The 15558-nt window shown below is 38.3% G+C and overlaps 1 protein-coding gene across 6 annotated transcripts in view; it reads right to left on the reverse strand.

Moving 5' to 3' along the window:
* HELZ (helicase with zinc finger) overlaps nucleotides 1-15558 on the reverse strand; it is a 155689-nt gene that overhangs the window by 41510 nt on the left and 98621 nt on the right. For all 6 annotated transcript variants that reach the window (XM_045814239.2, XM_045814235.2, XM_045814236.2 and 3 more), the window contains 3 exons: nucleotides 14005-14233; nucleotides 6998-7202; nucleotides 603-654 (listed from right to left, as the gene is read on the reverse strand). In XM_045814239.2, coding sequence (XP_045670195.1) covers nucleotides 603-654; nucleotides 6998-7202; nucleotides 14005-14233 — 486 coding nt within the window. The remainder of the gene's footprint in view (nucleotides 1-602; nucleotides 655-6997; nucleotides 7203-14004; nucleotides 14234-15558) is intronic.

The following is a 15558-nucleotide window of genomic DNA, read 5'->3' on the forward strand; positions in this document are numbered from 1 at the left end:
ATAACCATTTTACAATGTTCCCTAAAATTAGCTTGACATATACAAAGTATTCCTTTTGTAAACCAGAATAATTGTAAATGTCTTCCAAGAAGCTAGAGGTGTGTCTTTCAAGAGAGAAAACCATACACACTCAGTAAACATTCTTCTAAGATTAGGAAAATATATACAATCCTTCACAATAAAGTTTTGGCTTGCACCTGTAATACAGCCACAAACAAAATGAAGGTTAAGCAATTATTATTTTAAAAGCACAATTCTGTAATACTTTAAATCGTTTAAGTACTCTTCATCTTGAAATTTCAATGACCCAACATTTGTAGGATGTAAGTATGTTCCAAAAACTTTTGTTGCATAGGCTTAAATGTTTTTCCTCAAAACTTCTAAATATAAATCACCTGTTTTCAGAACCAGCATAACAAAGAATTCACAAGACTGGATGTGTTAAGAAAAGAGTTAAGTGAGTTCCAAGGTGTATGTGTTTGTGTGTGTGTGCGTGTGTGTGTCCATCCCTCTCCCCATCCTCGTCTTTCCAGTGATGAAGTTTGGGGGTAAATCTCTTATATAATAAAAGCAAGCTATCACAGGACTAATTTTCCACTTACCAATTCCATCATTCTGGAAATGATCATTCTGGGTATGATGGAGGCTTTTCCCCTTTACAGAAAAAAACAGAAGTATAATAATTTAAACACATTTAATATTAGGAGAACAACAACTACTTTCCCAATCCTATGCAAATTAAATATATACATCAACAACTAAAATTCAAAGACTGCGAGTTTGTAATTAATAACCATTGGACGGCTTTGAGTCAACTTTTTAAATATTAAGTCGTTGTGGGTAGGTGCCTGGGTGGCGCAGTCACACATCTGCCTTCGGCTCAGGTCATGATCTCAGGATCCTGGGCTTGAGCTCCATGAAGGGCTCCCTGCTCAGTGGGGAGTCTGCTTCTCCCTCTCCCTCTGCCCCCCTTCCTGCTCATACTCTCACAAATAAATAAATAATACCTTTTAAAAAATGAATAAATAAATAAATATTAAGTCCTGTTGTTACGCCTCTAGTTTTCTCAGCTTCAAAGGGTATCTAAAATTCTTTGTTTAAATGATTTCTTAAATAAAAAGAAATAAGCAATCAATGTGATTGAAACCTAAATTCTATTCCTTTGCAGCTTCTCTACAAATTTTCTATTAATTAAGTGATGAAATGAAAAGTTGTTTTTTTAAGGTAAAAACATCAGTCTTCAACTTCTGAGGATGAAAACCTTTAAAACAACCATGTGAACATAAACATGGTTTGGGACTTTCGGTATTTCGAGCATGATTCATGGCATCTTAAAGTGTAAAATTTACTGAAGGAACAGGAAAAGACACTGACACAATCTGCTTAAGAGAATGTACAAATGTTCTAGAAAGCAATTTGGCAATATTACCAGAAGCACCAAAAATGTACACACACTTTAACCCAATAAGTGCACTCTGAGGAATTTATCCAAATGAAATAATACTGGATTTGGGCACAGATGTTCATCACAGCATTGTTTATATGTGTGTTAAATGTTAACAACCAAAATGTCCATCAACTGAAGATTTGTTAAACAAGCAACACTAGATTCATATACCACTAAAGGGGATGACTTTAGGCAGAAACAATATTTGAAGACACAATGGTTCTGAATTTCTGGACTTTAAAAAATGTCCTTCTCGTTCTATTAGCTAAATGTGACTTCAAAGCCATGATACAACCCAAGTAGCACATTATACAACTTACCCTTAGACACACACAAATCTGTTACTTGTACATAACATCTGAAAACTAAAGGCTCCCGGGGAGGGGGTGGGGGGCATGGGATAGATAACATCTACAGCAGGAAGAAAAATTTACTCCTGACCAAAGCAAAAGTACAGTGACGCTTCATTTATCTCCCTATCTGTCAGCAATGTTAATTATTCAGGTCAGCACTAAACATCAAAGGCGTGCGGTCAGGTAGGTTAGTTATGTGTGGACAAGGGCAACGAAGCTCCAACTCTTGGAGAGTCAAAAAGAAACACTCAAAAAAGAATCACAGTCAGTCCATAAATCTGGAGAATGTTCCCAGAGATTGGCACTAGCTATAAAAAAACAAACTTCTGAGGAATAGAGGAGCAGTAAGAAAAGCAGGGCAGAAGAAAGAAGAAACCATGAAAAGGTGAGCGTGGCAGGCAGCGGAGATGGTAGAGGTAGGCGGGAAGATCCGAAGCAGAAGCAATCAGAGGTGACATCAAGAGCAGTCGGGGCACATACACTGATGGAAGAAAGGGGATAAGACTGTTCCAAAAGGGTAGCAAACCAGTTAGATTTCTTAGCCTCTAATGAACCATCAAGCAGGGGTGATCGTGCAGCATGCAGAGAAAACAGTGATGTAGTCAGAATGTACGAACAGCCCCCCAGAGATGTCCACACCCTGATCCCCGGAATCCATGACCACACCATGTTAGGTGGCAAAAGGGACTCTGCAGATACAATTAAGTGGTGTATTTGAAGTAAGTAGATTATCCCAGATTATCTGGGTGGACCCACTCAATCACATGAGCCCTAAAAGCAGAAAAGTTTCCCCAGGTGGAGTCAGACAGATGTGGCAGAAGAGGAAGTCAGAGATTCCAAGGGAGAGAAGGATTTAACACACTGCTGGGGACTCTGAGACAACACAAGGGCGAAATGCAAGAATGGGAGGGAAGCCTCCAGAAGCTAAGAACGCTCCAGCAGGCAAGGAAACAAGGACCTGGGTCCTGCAACCACAAGCTCGTGCATTCTGCATGAACTCTGAAGCAGATTCTTCCCAGAGTCTCCGGATAAGAGGCCAGTCAGCCAACAGCTGGATCCTGCCGTTGTGAGACCCAACACCGAGAAACCAACCATGGCAACACGGACAGTGACCCAAAGAAATGTGAGATAACACATTTGTGTTGTTTTAAGTCACTAGGTTTGGGCTAATTTGTTGCAGCAACAATAGGAAACCAATACAAAGAATACCCACAGTCTAGATTAATCCTATCCTGTAAAGCTGGAAGCAGGCCAGACAATATACACCAACACTCTGGGTGGTGGGACACACTAAATTAAAAAGCAACTTGGGGCCTATCAGGTAAAATGACAGGCATCTCTACAAGTACAACTCAGCACTCTGTACGGTTCAGTGCAGGAAAAACTTTCCTTGGATTCTTCGACTTAGCATGCAGCTGTAGGGCAGTAAGTGTACTTGGTCCATAGAAGAACCAGATGGTGTTTGGTAGCTTATAAACAAAATAATAATGTAGCAGTAGCGTTAGCACTATGTGTAAAAGTCATTCCACAGTGATAATTCCAGAAGTTTGCTAATAAATCTCAGAAAGTATGTGTACCTTTAATAGAATGTCAGGATTTTTATAAGCGTATGTTGTACATGTCAACACAGTTTGTAAGGACTGTTTACTCCACCATTTGTTTATTCAAATAATATTTTTTCGCATTGTTTGCCATTTCCGCATTCAACAAATGTTAACGAGGCCCACCACATGTTCCCCCCGGCTGGGCACTGAAGCTACTGAAGTACACAGACTGACATGTCTTCTGATGTCTGGACAGTGAGACACAACCTAAGCAGCTAGAGACAGAGGATGAAAACAACTCACAACTAGAATCTATAAAATAATGCTATGGTCTTTTCAGAGAATCCATTTCTGAGTATTATCTATGCTCTGACCGGTTTTTAGAGTGTGTGCAAATGAATCTGTTTCATTTTAGCAAAGCTTCCAAATGCTGCTCCCAGCAAATGCCCGAGGAGTAAGTGGAATGAAAACAGGCAAATTGCTTTTCTCTGTGCTAATTCTGCGGGCACCCATGAAACACGCACTTGGTAATAAATGATGCCTGCAGAGAGGGAGCCAATAAAGGGCCAGCTCGGACAACCGGCTCCTAGGGCCCTAACATCCCATACCTTCGCTAACACCATCACAGACCAGACCTCTCAGCCTAAAGTGATGTGACTGCTGCCGAACACAGCGCTGGCGAGTAGATCCTGGCCAGGCTTCTGATGATGGCATTCACATGAAATCAGACTGGGATTTAAATCGTAGTCTAACATCAACAATACTAATTTTTAATATATCTTATGCACAGAACTATGTTAAAAGTTGAACATCAAGGAAACCTTAAGGGGAAATTGTATGGTTTAGTATCATGTTTTCAGAAATAGCATCCTTTTCTAGCAATGAAGTAAATCCTCATTCATCAAAAGACTCTAGCACGTGAAATAAAATATCTGGGATTTGTTTCAGAATTTTCCAGTGTGTAATTGGGGGGGGGGGTCTGTAGATGAGACAAGATTAAGTTGGTAATTAATAAACCTAAATGACAGGGGACCGCCCAGGTGGCTCAGTCAGTTAAGCGTCTGACTCTTGGTTTTGGCTCAGGTCATGACCTTAGGGTCCTGGGCCTGAGCCCCGAGTTGGTCTCCGTCCTTAGCGGGAAGTCTCCTTTTCCCGCTGCCCCTCCCCCCCATTAGTCTGACTCTTGGTTTTGGCTCAGGTCATGACCTTAGGGTCCTGGGCCTGAGCCCCGAGTTGGGCTCCGTCCTTAGCGGGAAGTCTCCTTTTCCCGCTGCCCCTCCCCCCCATTAGACTCTCGCATGTGCTAATAAATAAAATCATTTAAAAAAAAAAAAAACCTTAGATGACAGGGAATTCATTACACTATTCTACTTATGAATATGTCTGAAACTTCCTACAACAGAAAGTTAAATAAAACAAGACTCTAGTCCAAACTCAAACCTCAAAACAATTTAATGGAAGTAAAATAAAATACTGGGGAGAGAAAGGAGATAAAGTGACAAAAATAACCTCTTGCTCACTATACCTCAGTTATTTAAAAGAATTATTCTCATACATGCTATAAATAATAATTTTAAATAGCCAGGTGTATAAATAATTTGATGAACCACTGTGCAATAGACGTTATCTGTTGCATCAGTGAAGAGTATTTTCTAAAAGGAAAAAAGAATTCGGGGCAATGGCTACTTTGGCCTTTAACTACACAATCCTCTTATTAAAAGCGAAAAGCCACACCCAAAAGTAAAAAAGAGAGAGGGAGAGGGAGAGAAAAGGCACGCTACACTCTACTGGATGCATCATAACCATTGTTCACTTATCAAATATTTACCGAGCACCCACTACATGCAAAGAGCGGGGCGAGGCGCTAGGGGCCATAAAAAAGTATATAGAACAGGATTTTTGTCTTTTGGGAGTTTATGGTTTTAGAAAAGCAAGTGGATTGAACATCTATTTACTTCACCTTTAAAACGAAAACAAAAAGCAAACTGCAGGACCCTGCTTAGGGTCAGTCCACATTTGGTACCATGGCTGGAATCTAGCTGCAGCTGTAGCACATGAACTGATGCTTACGTTCTCAAGTCGGTAACAAGGGTTTCCTCTGTTGTAGTTAGGGACGTGCAACAGGTATATTGATTTTACATTTTAATTAAAAAAACAGTAAAATATAAAAATTTCTACCTGGATTCCCTACTCCCCCCACACCCTAAACTCCCTGCTGGTCCCTGCAGAGCCTATTCTCTCACACCTCTGGCCTTTTGTATACGCTCTTTCTTAAGCTTCATTCACTCATCTAAAAAATACTTTTAGGCACCTATGATGAGCCAAGTGTTGTTCCAGGCACAGAGCCTAGCGCAGTAAATAATACAGCCAAAAATCTCTGTCCTAATGGAGCTTTTATATTCTAGTTTCTGATATGTCTCCTCAGTCTAGCACTATCCCCATCCACTCCGTGGACTCCTAGACAAGAGCTCTGTGGTGGAAACTGCCTTGACTCCACCCACTCCCTGTGACCACCCTCCAACACGTGCCGTCAAGGACTCAGGGGGCCTACTTTGCTCATCTCTGCTTCTCTAGCACCTACCACAGCAGCTGGCACACAGAAGAAACTTAGCTGATAAGTTGATTATCAATTTATTAATAGTTTAAGCTTTAGAAATCTAGAAGATTCATTTATACAAGATACTTAATCCCCTGGAAATCCCAAATCACTAAAACATTACCACACATTCGGTCCATTTTTATTAAACTAATAATACACGACAGTATTATTAACATAGAAGTAGTTCTCTTCTCAGCATAATACCTATTTAGCTTAAAGATTTTCAAGATATTAAACCATTATTACTGTTTACACATCAGGTTTCACATTTTTAAAATGAAGACCCAAACTGACATGTTCTTTTACTTCATTCATGTCAATAGATTTAATACCATACTGATGACTCTGAACACACCAAAAAAACCAGAACAAATACTAAACATGCCATTCTCATAACTTTCTTTTCTAGATGCTAAGTGCAAACACATTTTTTTCAGGCACTGTAGCAAATACACCAGCTGTCCCTGCCCAAAATAACCATGGTTCAAAAGTAGACATGGCCCTGACTGACCCACCTCCACTCCTGATTGGACTACTTCTTCAACAACAAATATAGGCCAAATCAATTAAAGTAATCTTCAAGAAGTCAACCAAATTTTCCGTGTCAAATATTACTTGAAATGAATTGGTCATCAACACAGGATTAGAACGATCTATTTTCTACAAACACTATTATATAATTTTATTCCTCGTAATAATATGCTCTAAGGGCATGCTTTTAATGAGTGTTGATAGTCTTTTAAATTGCTTTGTTTTATTCACATCTTGCTAAATAAAAGCCTATCAGTAGAGAGGTCAGGGGGGTATTATACAAAGGACACCAGAAGCAATCAGGTACTTGAAAACTTTTTTGAGGATGATTATGACATTGAGCATGGCTACACACCACACTGTATTCTCACTTACAGGTCCGAACTAGACAAGCTCCTTGCAGAAACTGCTTGCCGTAACCTTCATTTCCAATACTTAAAGTAACTTGCAGCCCAATGAACCTTGGACCCTTCTGTGCTGTTCTCTCCCTCTACCCTTCTTCGATTGCATCAGCAGGCTTTACCTTGGGGGGTGACTGCTGCAGTTTGTTGGTATTTCCTGAATGCTGCAGTCTTAGAGCCCGGGGGATAAATTCAGGAGCCAGTGGATTCAACACATACGTCTTCTTGAGTTCTAAAGCCTCTAGCTGAGCTTTGATCTGTTCAAAAGTGATTCCGTGTAGGCTATTATTTTCATGACACAGGGCAATAAACCGTTCCCAAAATTTCCTACAGAAAAGATTTAGAAGATCAGTTTACAATTTCAGTGGATAAGATCACAGAAATGAACATAAGCAACTAAAGAGAGTTTTGAATTCCCTCTTCCCACCCCAAATCCTCAGATCCATCCTTCACCTGACTGTGATTCAGGTATAACTTTTCCACAAGAGCACAAGACTCCAGAAGTTTGATTCTGAAACTACTGTCATGTATAATATTGTGGAAAATACAAATTATGCTCTCAATTAATTTTGGCTGACCAATGCAAGTAATGTCGTCCATGCTCAATGAGTCACGCTAACCTAGAATGACAGTTTTATTATCCACATAATAAGTAAGGATTTCAGAACCGATGTTACCTCATTTTACAGATGATTTGTACTTCTAGACATACTCACATATACATTATATACACACACAAATGCAGACACATGTATAAATCAGACTAATTTGAATTATGGGGCCAAAGGAGCCTGGTGCTAGATGACTAAGAAAAGCCAGCTCAGGACATAAATCTGAGCCACAAAGTAGACAACGATCAGGGAAGATTCCTAAGAAATAACTAGCTATTCCTATATTTTTCTCTTACTTAACAGATGCTTCTCACAAACACAACTTATAACATTAATTGACTAAGTTAAGAGAGTTAAATTAATTATGAAAAATACAGGAAGCTGGAAAGCTAGTTTTAATGCTGATTATTCATTTCCTAATTAAATTAATAAATAGTAAAGGAAAAAATACATTCAAAAACTTGTTGCAGTTGGATAGCTGTTTTCCTACAGGTTTGAAAACTGATCTCCAAATATTAAAAATATTAAATACATATTATAAAAAACACAAAAATTTTTTAATGTTAGATGACTATTATAAATATGCATACCTATCTTTAATATGAGGTTCAAATAATGTTTTATTATACTATAAAAGACATATGATACGGTTTCTTCTCAAGTTGGTATCCTTGTGTCCAGGTGGACAAGAAGTAATCAAGATGGCTTTAAGAAGCATAAATGAAAAGGTTTATATTATAAAAATTAGTATATGAACGGGAATTGGGTTATTAATCTATTCATAAAACTTTGCAGGGTTTAATTCTGAACTATATTTCTCTTACATATGTCTACTTTTTTAAAGATAAGTTTAAGAAATGGGTCCAAAAGAAATGTCAGGCCTGTATGTCAACAATAGGAAAAGTACTACAAAATATTAAATATGCATTTCTGACAATAAGACATAAAGGCTACCAAGATAGTCATTCAGTTACAGGAAGTACATGTTGCTAAGAAATGCACACTAATACCCCTTATTTTTATTAAGAACCCTTCTGGAAGTGCCTGGGTGGCTCAGTTAGTTAAGCGTCTGACTCTTGGTTTCAGCTCAGGTCAAGATCTCAGGGTCATGATCTCAGGGTCATGAGATGGAGCCCCACGATAAGCTCCATGCTCAGTGCAGAGACTGTTTGTCTCTCTCCCTCCCCCTCCGCCCCTCCCTGCTCTCTCTCTCTCATAAATAAGTAAAATCTTAGGGGGAAAAAGAACCCTTCTGAAGGAATCAAGGCTTTTCTTCTCACAGTCTGATAGCTAAGGAAGAATTATTATTTTTTTAATTTTTTATTTATTTGAAAGAGGGTGTGTGAGAGAGAAAGCACAAGCAGGAGGAGCTGCAGAGGGAGATGGAGAAGCAGGCTCCCCACTGAGCAGGGAGATGGACGCGACCTCGATCCCCGGACCCTGGGATCACGACCTGAGCCGAAGGCAGACGCTTAACTGACTGAGCCACCCCGGCTCCCCAAATTATCTTTAATATAGCACTTAGGAGCTAAAATCCATAAACTTTCCTGCCCTTCTGATTTAAAAAGCCACAGTATTCAACTGTACGAATATTTATCAACATGATTCTACATGCTATATTCAGAAGAAGTATCTTTGGTCTAACTGATAAAGCATCAATTTCATAAAATGGCATTTCATATTTGGGTTGAAATTCAAGACACAGAAAAACAAGGAGAGAATGGATGGGCTTCTACTCAGTTTTAATACCAATTTTTTATCACATATTTTCATTTCCAGCACAGAACTTGTTCTATGCTCACAAACTCCTTTTTAAACCTCATACTCAGTTCCTATACCACCTTCGCTGACCTCAGCTACACTGAACAAGAGCTGAAGTAACGCGGAGTTAAGCAGAACCTTCAATTAACCCCACAGTTCAGGAGAAGCTAGTTACAGTCTTTGTCTACAACAGGCTTAGAGCTAAAGGACACAATTCCAGAACAGTAAACACTTACAATAACTTAATCAAGTTAAATGAGTTCTGAAAGTAACCTGAAATCTCCATTTTAAATCTCACTTATCCTTTGCCCCACTGGTACGGTGAAGTGGTCAAGCACATGGATTCCAGAACTACACTCTGGGGTTTTGGTCCTGGCTCTGTCATTCAGCTGTGTAACTTCAGGCAATTCAGTAACGTAATCTCTCTTTGTAGCTCAATTTCCTCATGTGTAAAATAAGGCACCAACAGTATTAATATTATACTTTCTCACTTTTAAACTTTATGTATTTTTTCCTTCAAAAATTCTTGAAGTTAATTTTTTTTCCTTTTCTCTCTTTGTGAAGGCTCTTTCAAAGACTACTCACACAGCCCTTGAACTCCCCAATACTTGAAATAAAATACTATGTATGGCATTATGAGGCAATTCTGAACACATAGTTGAGAACTCCAACTATACTCAGAATGAGAATTAGACTTCACCACTATGGTTATTTATAGCCTGCACTAATTCTCAGGCTCACCCCTAAAATTTTCACATATTATTATGATAACAATTTGGGCTAGAGAAACCAAGTATGTTTCTACATTGTAATATAATTACAACCATTTCAAAGAAGATAACCTTACTTTTAATCACCGCATGAACAAAGTTTGATTTTGTTTTTATGCTAACCTTGCTTCTAGGATCACTGATAAAACACTGAAAAATCACTTGGCATCCTTAAGTGATAGGGAGTGTGTATGTATACACGCATGTATACATACATCTCTACACACATATGAAATATGATTGTATCTCACTGAGTAAATGGAATTTGCTAACGAAGAAATTCATTTCAAAGGAAGACCTCCTCCAAACACACTGGTTTGGAGAAATGTATGACTCTTCTCTGGCTCTCCCCATTCAGTGTAGATTTATACAAGCGTATTCATCACTTCCTGGGAAAGGCAGGGTAACCAAGAGAGAAGAACTTGGGTTTTGAAGTCAATGTGACATCTGTTTGAGTGAACCATTTAATAGGTATATGACCTTGGGCAGTAACTTAAACTCTTTGAACCAGGCAGTCCATTTAAAATGCAAATAAAATTCCCACATTGCAGGGTTGTTGGGATGACTGAATAAGGCTAAGTGTGCAAAGCACTTAACCAAGCACCTGGCAAGAGAAAGCTGTCAGTAAACAGCAGCTACTATATTAATATAGTTGGTTTGGCGAGCTGGGGAGGGGGAAGTTCACTACATTCACTTCAGGTTAATAGATAAATTCTATTTAAAAATACAATAAAAAAGATTATATAATGGTTGCCTTCTAAAGTGTTATACTATACACAATAATTATTCCTTAAAAATTTAATATTTGGAAATATCATATTAGTTTTTCATAAATACTGAATGGGACACGGGGGTGGGAGGGATTAACTCAAACTACAAAGAATTCATTCCTCTGTTATTATAGTGCCTAAGAATCATAGATGTCAGGGCCCCTGGGTGGCTCAGTCGGTTGGGCGTCTGCCTTCGGCTTGGGTCATGATGCTGGAGTCCCGGGATGGAGCCCGGCGTTGGGCTCCCTGCTCAGCGGGAGGTCAGCTTCTCCCTCTGCCCTTCACCCCGCTCTCATGCTCTCTCACTCTCTCTCTCTTAAATAAATAAAATCTTTAAAAAAAATAAAGGCCATATACAACAAGTCCACAGTTAACATCATACTTAACGGCGAAAAGCTGAAAGCTTTAAAAAAAAAAAAATTATGTATGTCCCTCAAGTTTACTTGTCTTATGAGATTAAATTAATTTCTAATAAAATGAGAAAGATTAAACACAAATACCCATACACTTCAACTCTCAGCTCTTGAATTAAAGCCATGATTAAACTGTCCAAATAACACAGATAATCAGCATTCCAAATTAGCTATAAGTCACATGATTTTTTTCTCCCTACATAATACAGATAACCTCTCTGAAACTATTTTGCCAGCTTATAAATTAATTTGCAGTCCTTAATACACTCCAGCTGAGTAGTAAGAAATAAGCAACCAACAGACCTGGCTACAAGTTAAAAATTAGCCCTAGATAATTCTGACAGCATGGCCTCAGAAAGAATTATTCACCTATTTGCTCTGAGAAAATAACAATTTATGTCAGAGAAGGGGTGAAAAACGCTGATCTCATGGAATTCACAGCATAATACAACTCTACAGAAAGGGATAATGGTTTTTAAAAAAATAATATTTATATTGATAAATGTTTGATGTTATTTATAAAAAGAGTCCAAAACAAGTTTGGCTCAAGACTATTGTTATACCCACTTACTCCTGACAATTTCTAATTTGTCTTTTTTTTTCCCCTAGTTTTTTTCAGTAAATTGTCCTATTTTCTATGTGTCTTAACCCACTAAATTCTTTTTTTTTTTTTAAGATTTTATTTATTTATTTGACACAGAGACAGCCAGTGAGAGAGAGAGACAAGCAGGGGGAGTGGGAGAGGAAGAAGCAGGCTCCCAGCAGAGGAACCTGATGTGGGGCTTGATCCCAGAACGCTGGGCTCACGCCCTGAGCCGAAGGCAGACGCTTAACGACTGCGCCGCCCAGGCACCCCTAACCCACTAAATTCTAATCAAACTGTATGTATTCTCACATTTTTCAAATGATAAATATAAACAAAAATGGTAAAATATCACAGCAATATTCTAACCAAATATACTTTCAATGAATTATAAAGTAACTAAAGTAAAATTCTTAGGAGAAAAGCCAAATAATTATTCCTAGTTTTATTCATTTGTAACTTGGAATTAATATAGTCCCTTTCCCAACTTTCTGTCATTAGTGGCTAAAAATGAACAGAAATCTACCTTTTAAATATGAAATTAAAGATATTTTGGGGGACCTGGGTGGCTCAGTCAGCTAAGTGTCTGCCTTCGGCCCAGGTCATGATCTTGGGGTCCTGGGATCAGGGCCCGTGTCGGGCTCCCTGCTCAGTGGGGAGTCTGCTTCTCCCTCTGCCTCTCTCTCTCTCAAATAAATTATACAATTTAAAAAAAAAGATATTTTACAACAGGACTGTTTAGCTATGCATAAATAAGTCTTGGACCACTCAAGTTTTGTGGATTTTTTTTTTTAAGTAAAAGGTCACTTTTCATAACCTAACCATAAATTAAAACTACTTGATTCCTTTGTTAATGGCTTTCCCCTATAAAGTATATTAATTTCTTCTAGAGTCTTAAACTCTAATACATGCAGATTATTATTAAAGGTCCCAGCTGTCTCCCTTCCCATAGAATTCTTCTCCCTGCTGAAACAGAAAACAGACAATAAAATGCTGCCATATCTATATTGCAATAGAAAACCTGGTTTAGGCCACTTCCTAACAGCTCTGTCTACTTTAATTCTAACATATCGAAAAGAGGTAATTACCCAAGGCATGTTCGGGACTGTCTACATCACTTTCTACTATCTGAATTCACTTTGACAGGTCCTAGAATCCTTCCACAACTTTAAAGTCATTCCTAGTGTATTTCTTTTCCATAAAAGAATATAGATCATAAATTTCTGTTCAACTGTTTTTTGTTAATGGTAACATAATTTTCAACACTATAAAGACCAAGTCTTATATTATTGGCTTCAAACAGTTAAATTCCTATTACCTGGTATCAATCATAGGTGTATAGAGAGTAATTTTTTATTTTGATATTTTAACTATATTTTAGCAGAAATACTTCCTTATGACTACAATCTAAGGAATACCAGCAACACTATCCCAAGACAACTAATAACCACTCCTAACCTCCATTATTTTAAGACCCTTAGATTAACCAAACATGAAGAATCATTTACACTGAGAAGCCCTGAGAGAAAGTAAGTAGAGAAGGAAATTCATCAAAAACAAGCTGACACAATAATGAAGGGGAAAAAATGAAATAATATCAATATAAAATTCACTCTCCATCAAAGATACACATATACACAAAACCACCTCAGGACTCTCGCACAAGCTGTTCCCTCTTCCTGGAGCACTTTTACCCCAGATTTCGGCAGAGCTCACTCCCTCGCTTCAAAGTCAGCTTCTCAGTGAGGGATGCTCTGACCATACTCCATAAATCACAAACCAGACCACTGCACCCCCATCACTCCTAATTCCCCTTAATGTTGTATTTCTCTTCCATTGAACTTACCACGTACAAGACTACAGGGTATCTTATTTTGTTTATTCTCAGTCTTCCTCTCCTCCCCAATAAAATGTAAAGCCCACAAAGGCAGAGATTTTTATTCATTTTTGTTCACTGATATATTCTTAGTGGCTAGAATAGTGCTTAGGACATAGTAGGCACTCGGGAAATATCTGTTGAGTGATAACTAAATGAAAGAATCCATAATTATGAACATAATGAATAGACCCAAAGCAATATATTTTTGTGTTCCCACTGGATATCAGGTGACTGAACCTGACTTTAATTAGCCAAGAGGTCATATAAATAAGTATATACATAGGGATGCAAATTACTCTACATTTTCCCCCTTTACCATCTTAATCAGTAACACATAATTACCTGCATCTTCCAATAGAGCACAGAGCAATGGGATCACCCACCACAGCAACCAGGGACTGTGCTCTTGTGATGGCAGTATTGAGAAGTTTGTAGTTAGATAAAAAACCATAATCTAAATCCTCTGTGGAATCTTCCAGCAGTTGCTCTTTCTTTTTAATTGGTGTCTGTTTATGTTTACAAGTATGCCTTGTACGTACTGTGCTAAGAAACAAAACTCTGAACTGTTTTCCTATAAAAAAATAAATAAAAGACTTAAGATTGTTATTTTGAACCAGTGATATAATAAAAGCATTTCACTTTTTAAACGTTACTGCTAAATACCAAGTGTCAGTGAGGATGTGGAGAAACGAAAACTCCTGTGTCCTGCAGGTGGGAATGTCAAATGGTATGTAAAACACTCTGGAAAGTAGTGTGGCAGCTCCTAAAACAATTAAACATAAAACTAAAACACAGAATTAAAATTAAGCACAGAAAGAACACAGGATCCAGCAAATTCCACCTCTGGGCATTTACCCAAAAGAACTGAAAGTAGGATCTCAAACAGATATTTACATACCCATGTTCTTAACAGCATTAGTCACAGGGTTTGCAAAAGGTAGACACAAGCCCAGTGTCCACTGACAGATGAATGGATGAACAAAATGTGGTGTATACGTACCATGGAATATCACTCAGCCTTAAAAAGGAAGGGCATTCTGACACACACTATGACATGGATGAACTCTGAAGACGTTACGCTAAATAAAATAAGCCAGTCACAAAAGAACAAATACCACGGGACCACACTTATATAAAGTACCCAGAGTAGTCAAATTCACAGAGAGAAAGCAGAATGGTGGTTGCCAGGGACTGGGGGGAGGAGGGAAATAGAACAGGGAGTTACTGTTTAATGGGTACAGAGTTTCAGCTTCACAAGATGAAAAGAGTTCTGGAGCCAGAGGGTGGTGATGGTTGCACAACAATGTGAATGTCCTTAATGCCACTGAACTGTGGCGTTTTATGTATTATTGAACTGGAGAGACACTTTCAGAACGAACACATAAAAACGGTTAAAATGACAACTTTTATTAAAATTTTAAAAATATTATTGCTGGAACCAGCCTTAATGATTATCTCATCTAAGGTCCCACTCAATACAAGGACCATTCCTTGAAGCAGGGTCATCTAGCCTCTCACTAACCAAGACAGACACAGCTGACTCCAGAAGGAAGGCTTACTGAGACTCTAATTTGCACATTTTTTCTTATGCTCTTTCTTATAGCAACACATCAATTCCCTCATTCTGTGACAAATCTACAAATTTCTGAATATAGTTTTAATATCAATCTCCAGTCTTCTCTAGCCAAACAACCCAGGTTCTTTCAATCATTTCTGACTCCCGCCATGTGGCAGTTTTTAGACCATTACCTGTCCTAGGTCTCCTTTGGGTGCTTCCTACCTTACTGGTAATATTCCTTGTAAATGCATGCCCAAATGGCCACTCTCACCATTACTATTTAACATAGTACTAAAGTCTTAGCCTCAGTCAGTCAACAAAAAGAGGAAAAAGGGGGG

Source organism: Ursus americanus, chromosome 23, assembly GCF_024610735.1.
Source record: "Ursus americanus isolate L20-20 chromosome 23, mUrsAme1.1.p, whole genome shotgun sequence".
NCBI classification, from domain to species: domain Eukaryota; kingdom Metazoa; phylum Chordata; class Mammalia; order Carnivora; family Ursidae; genus Ursus; species Ursus americanus.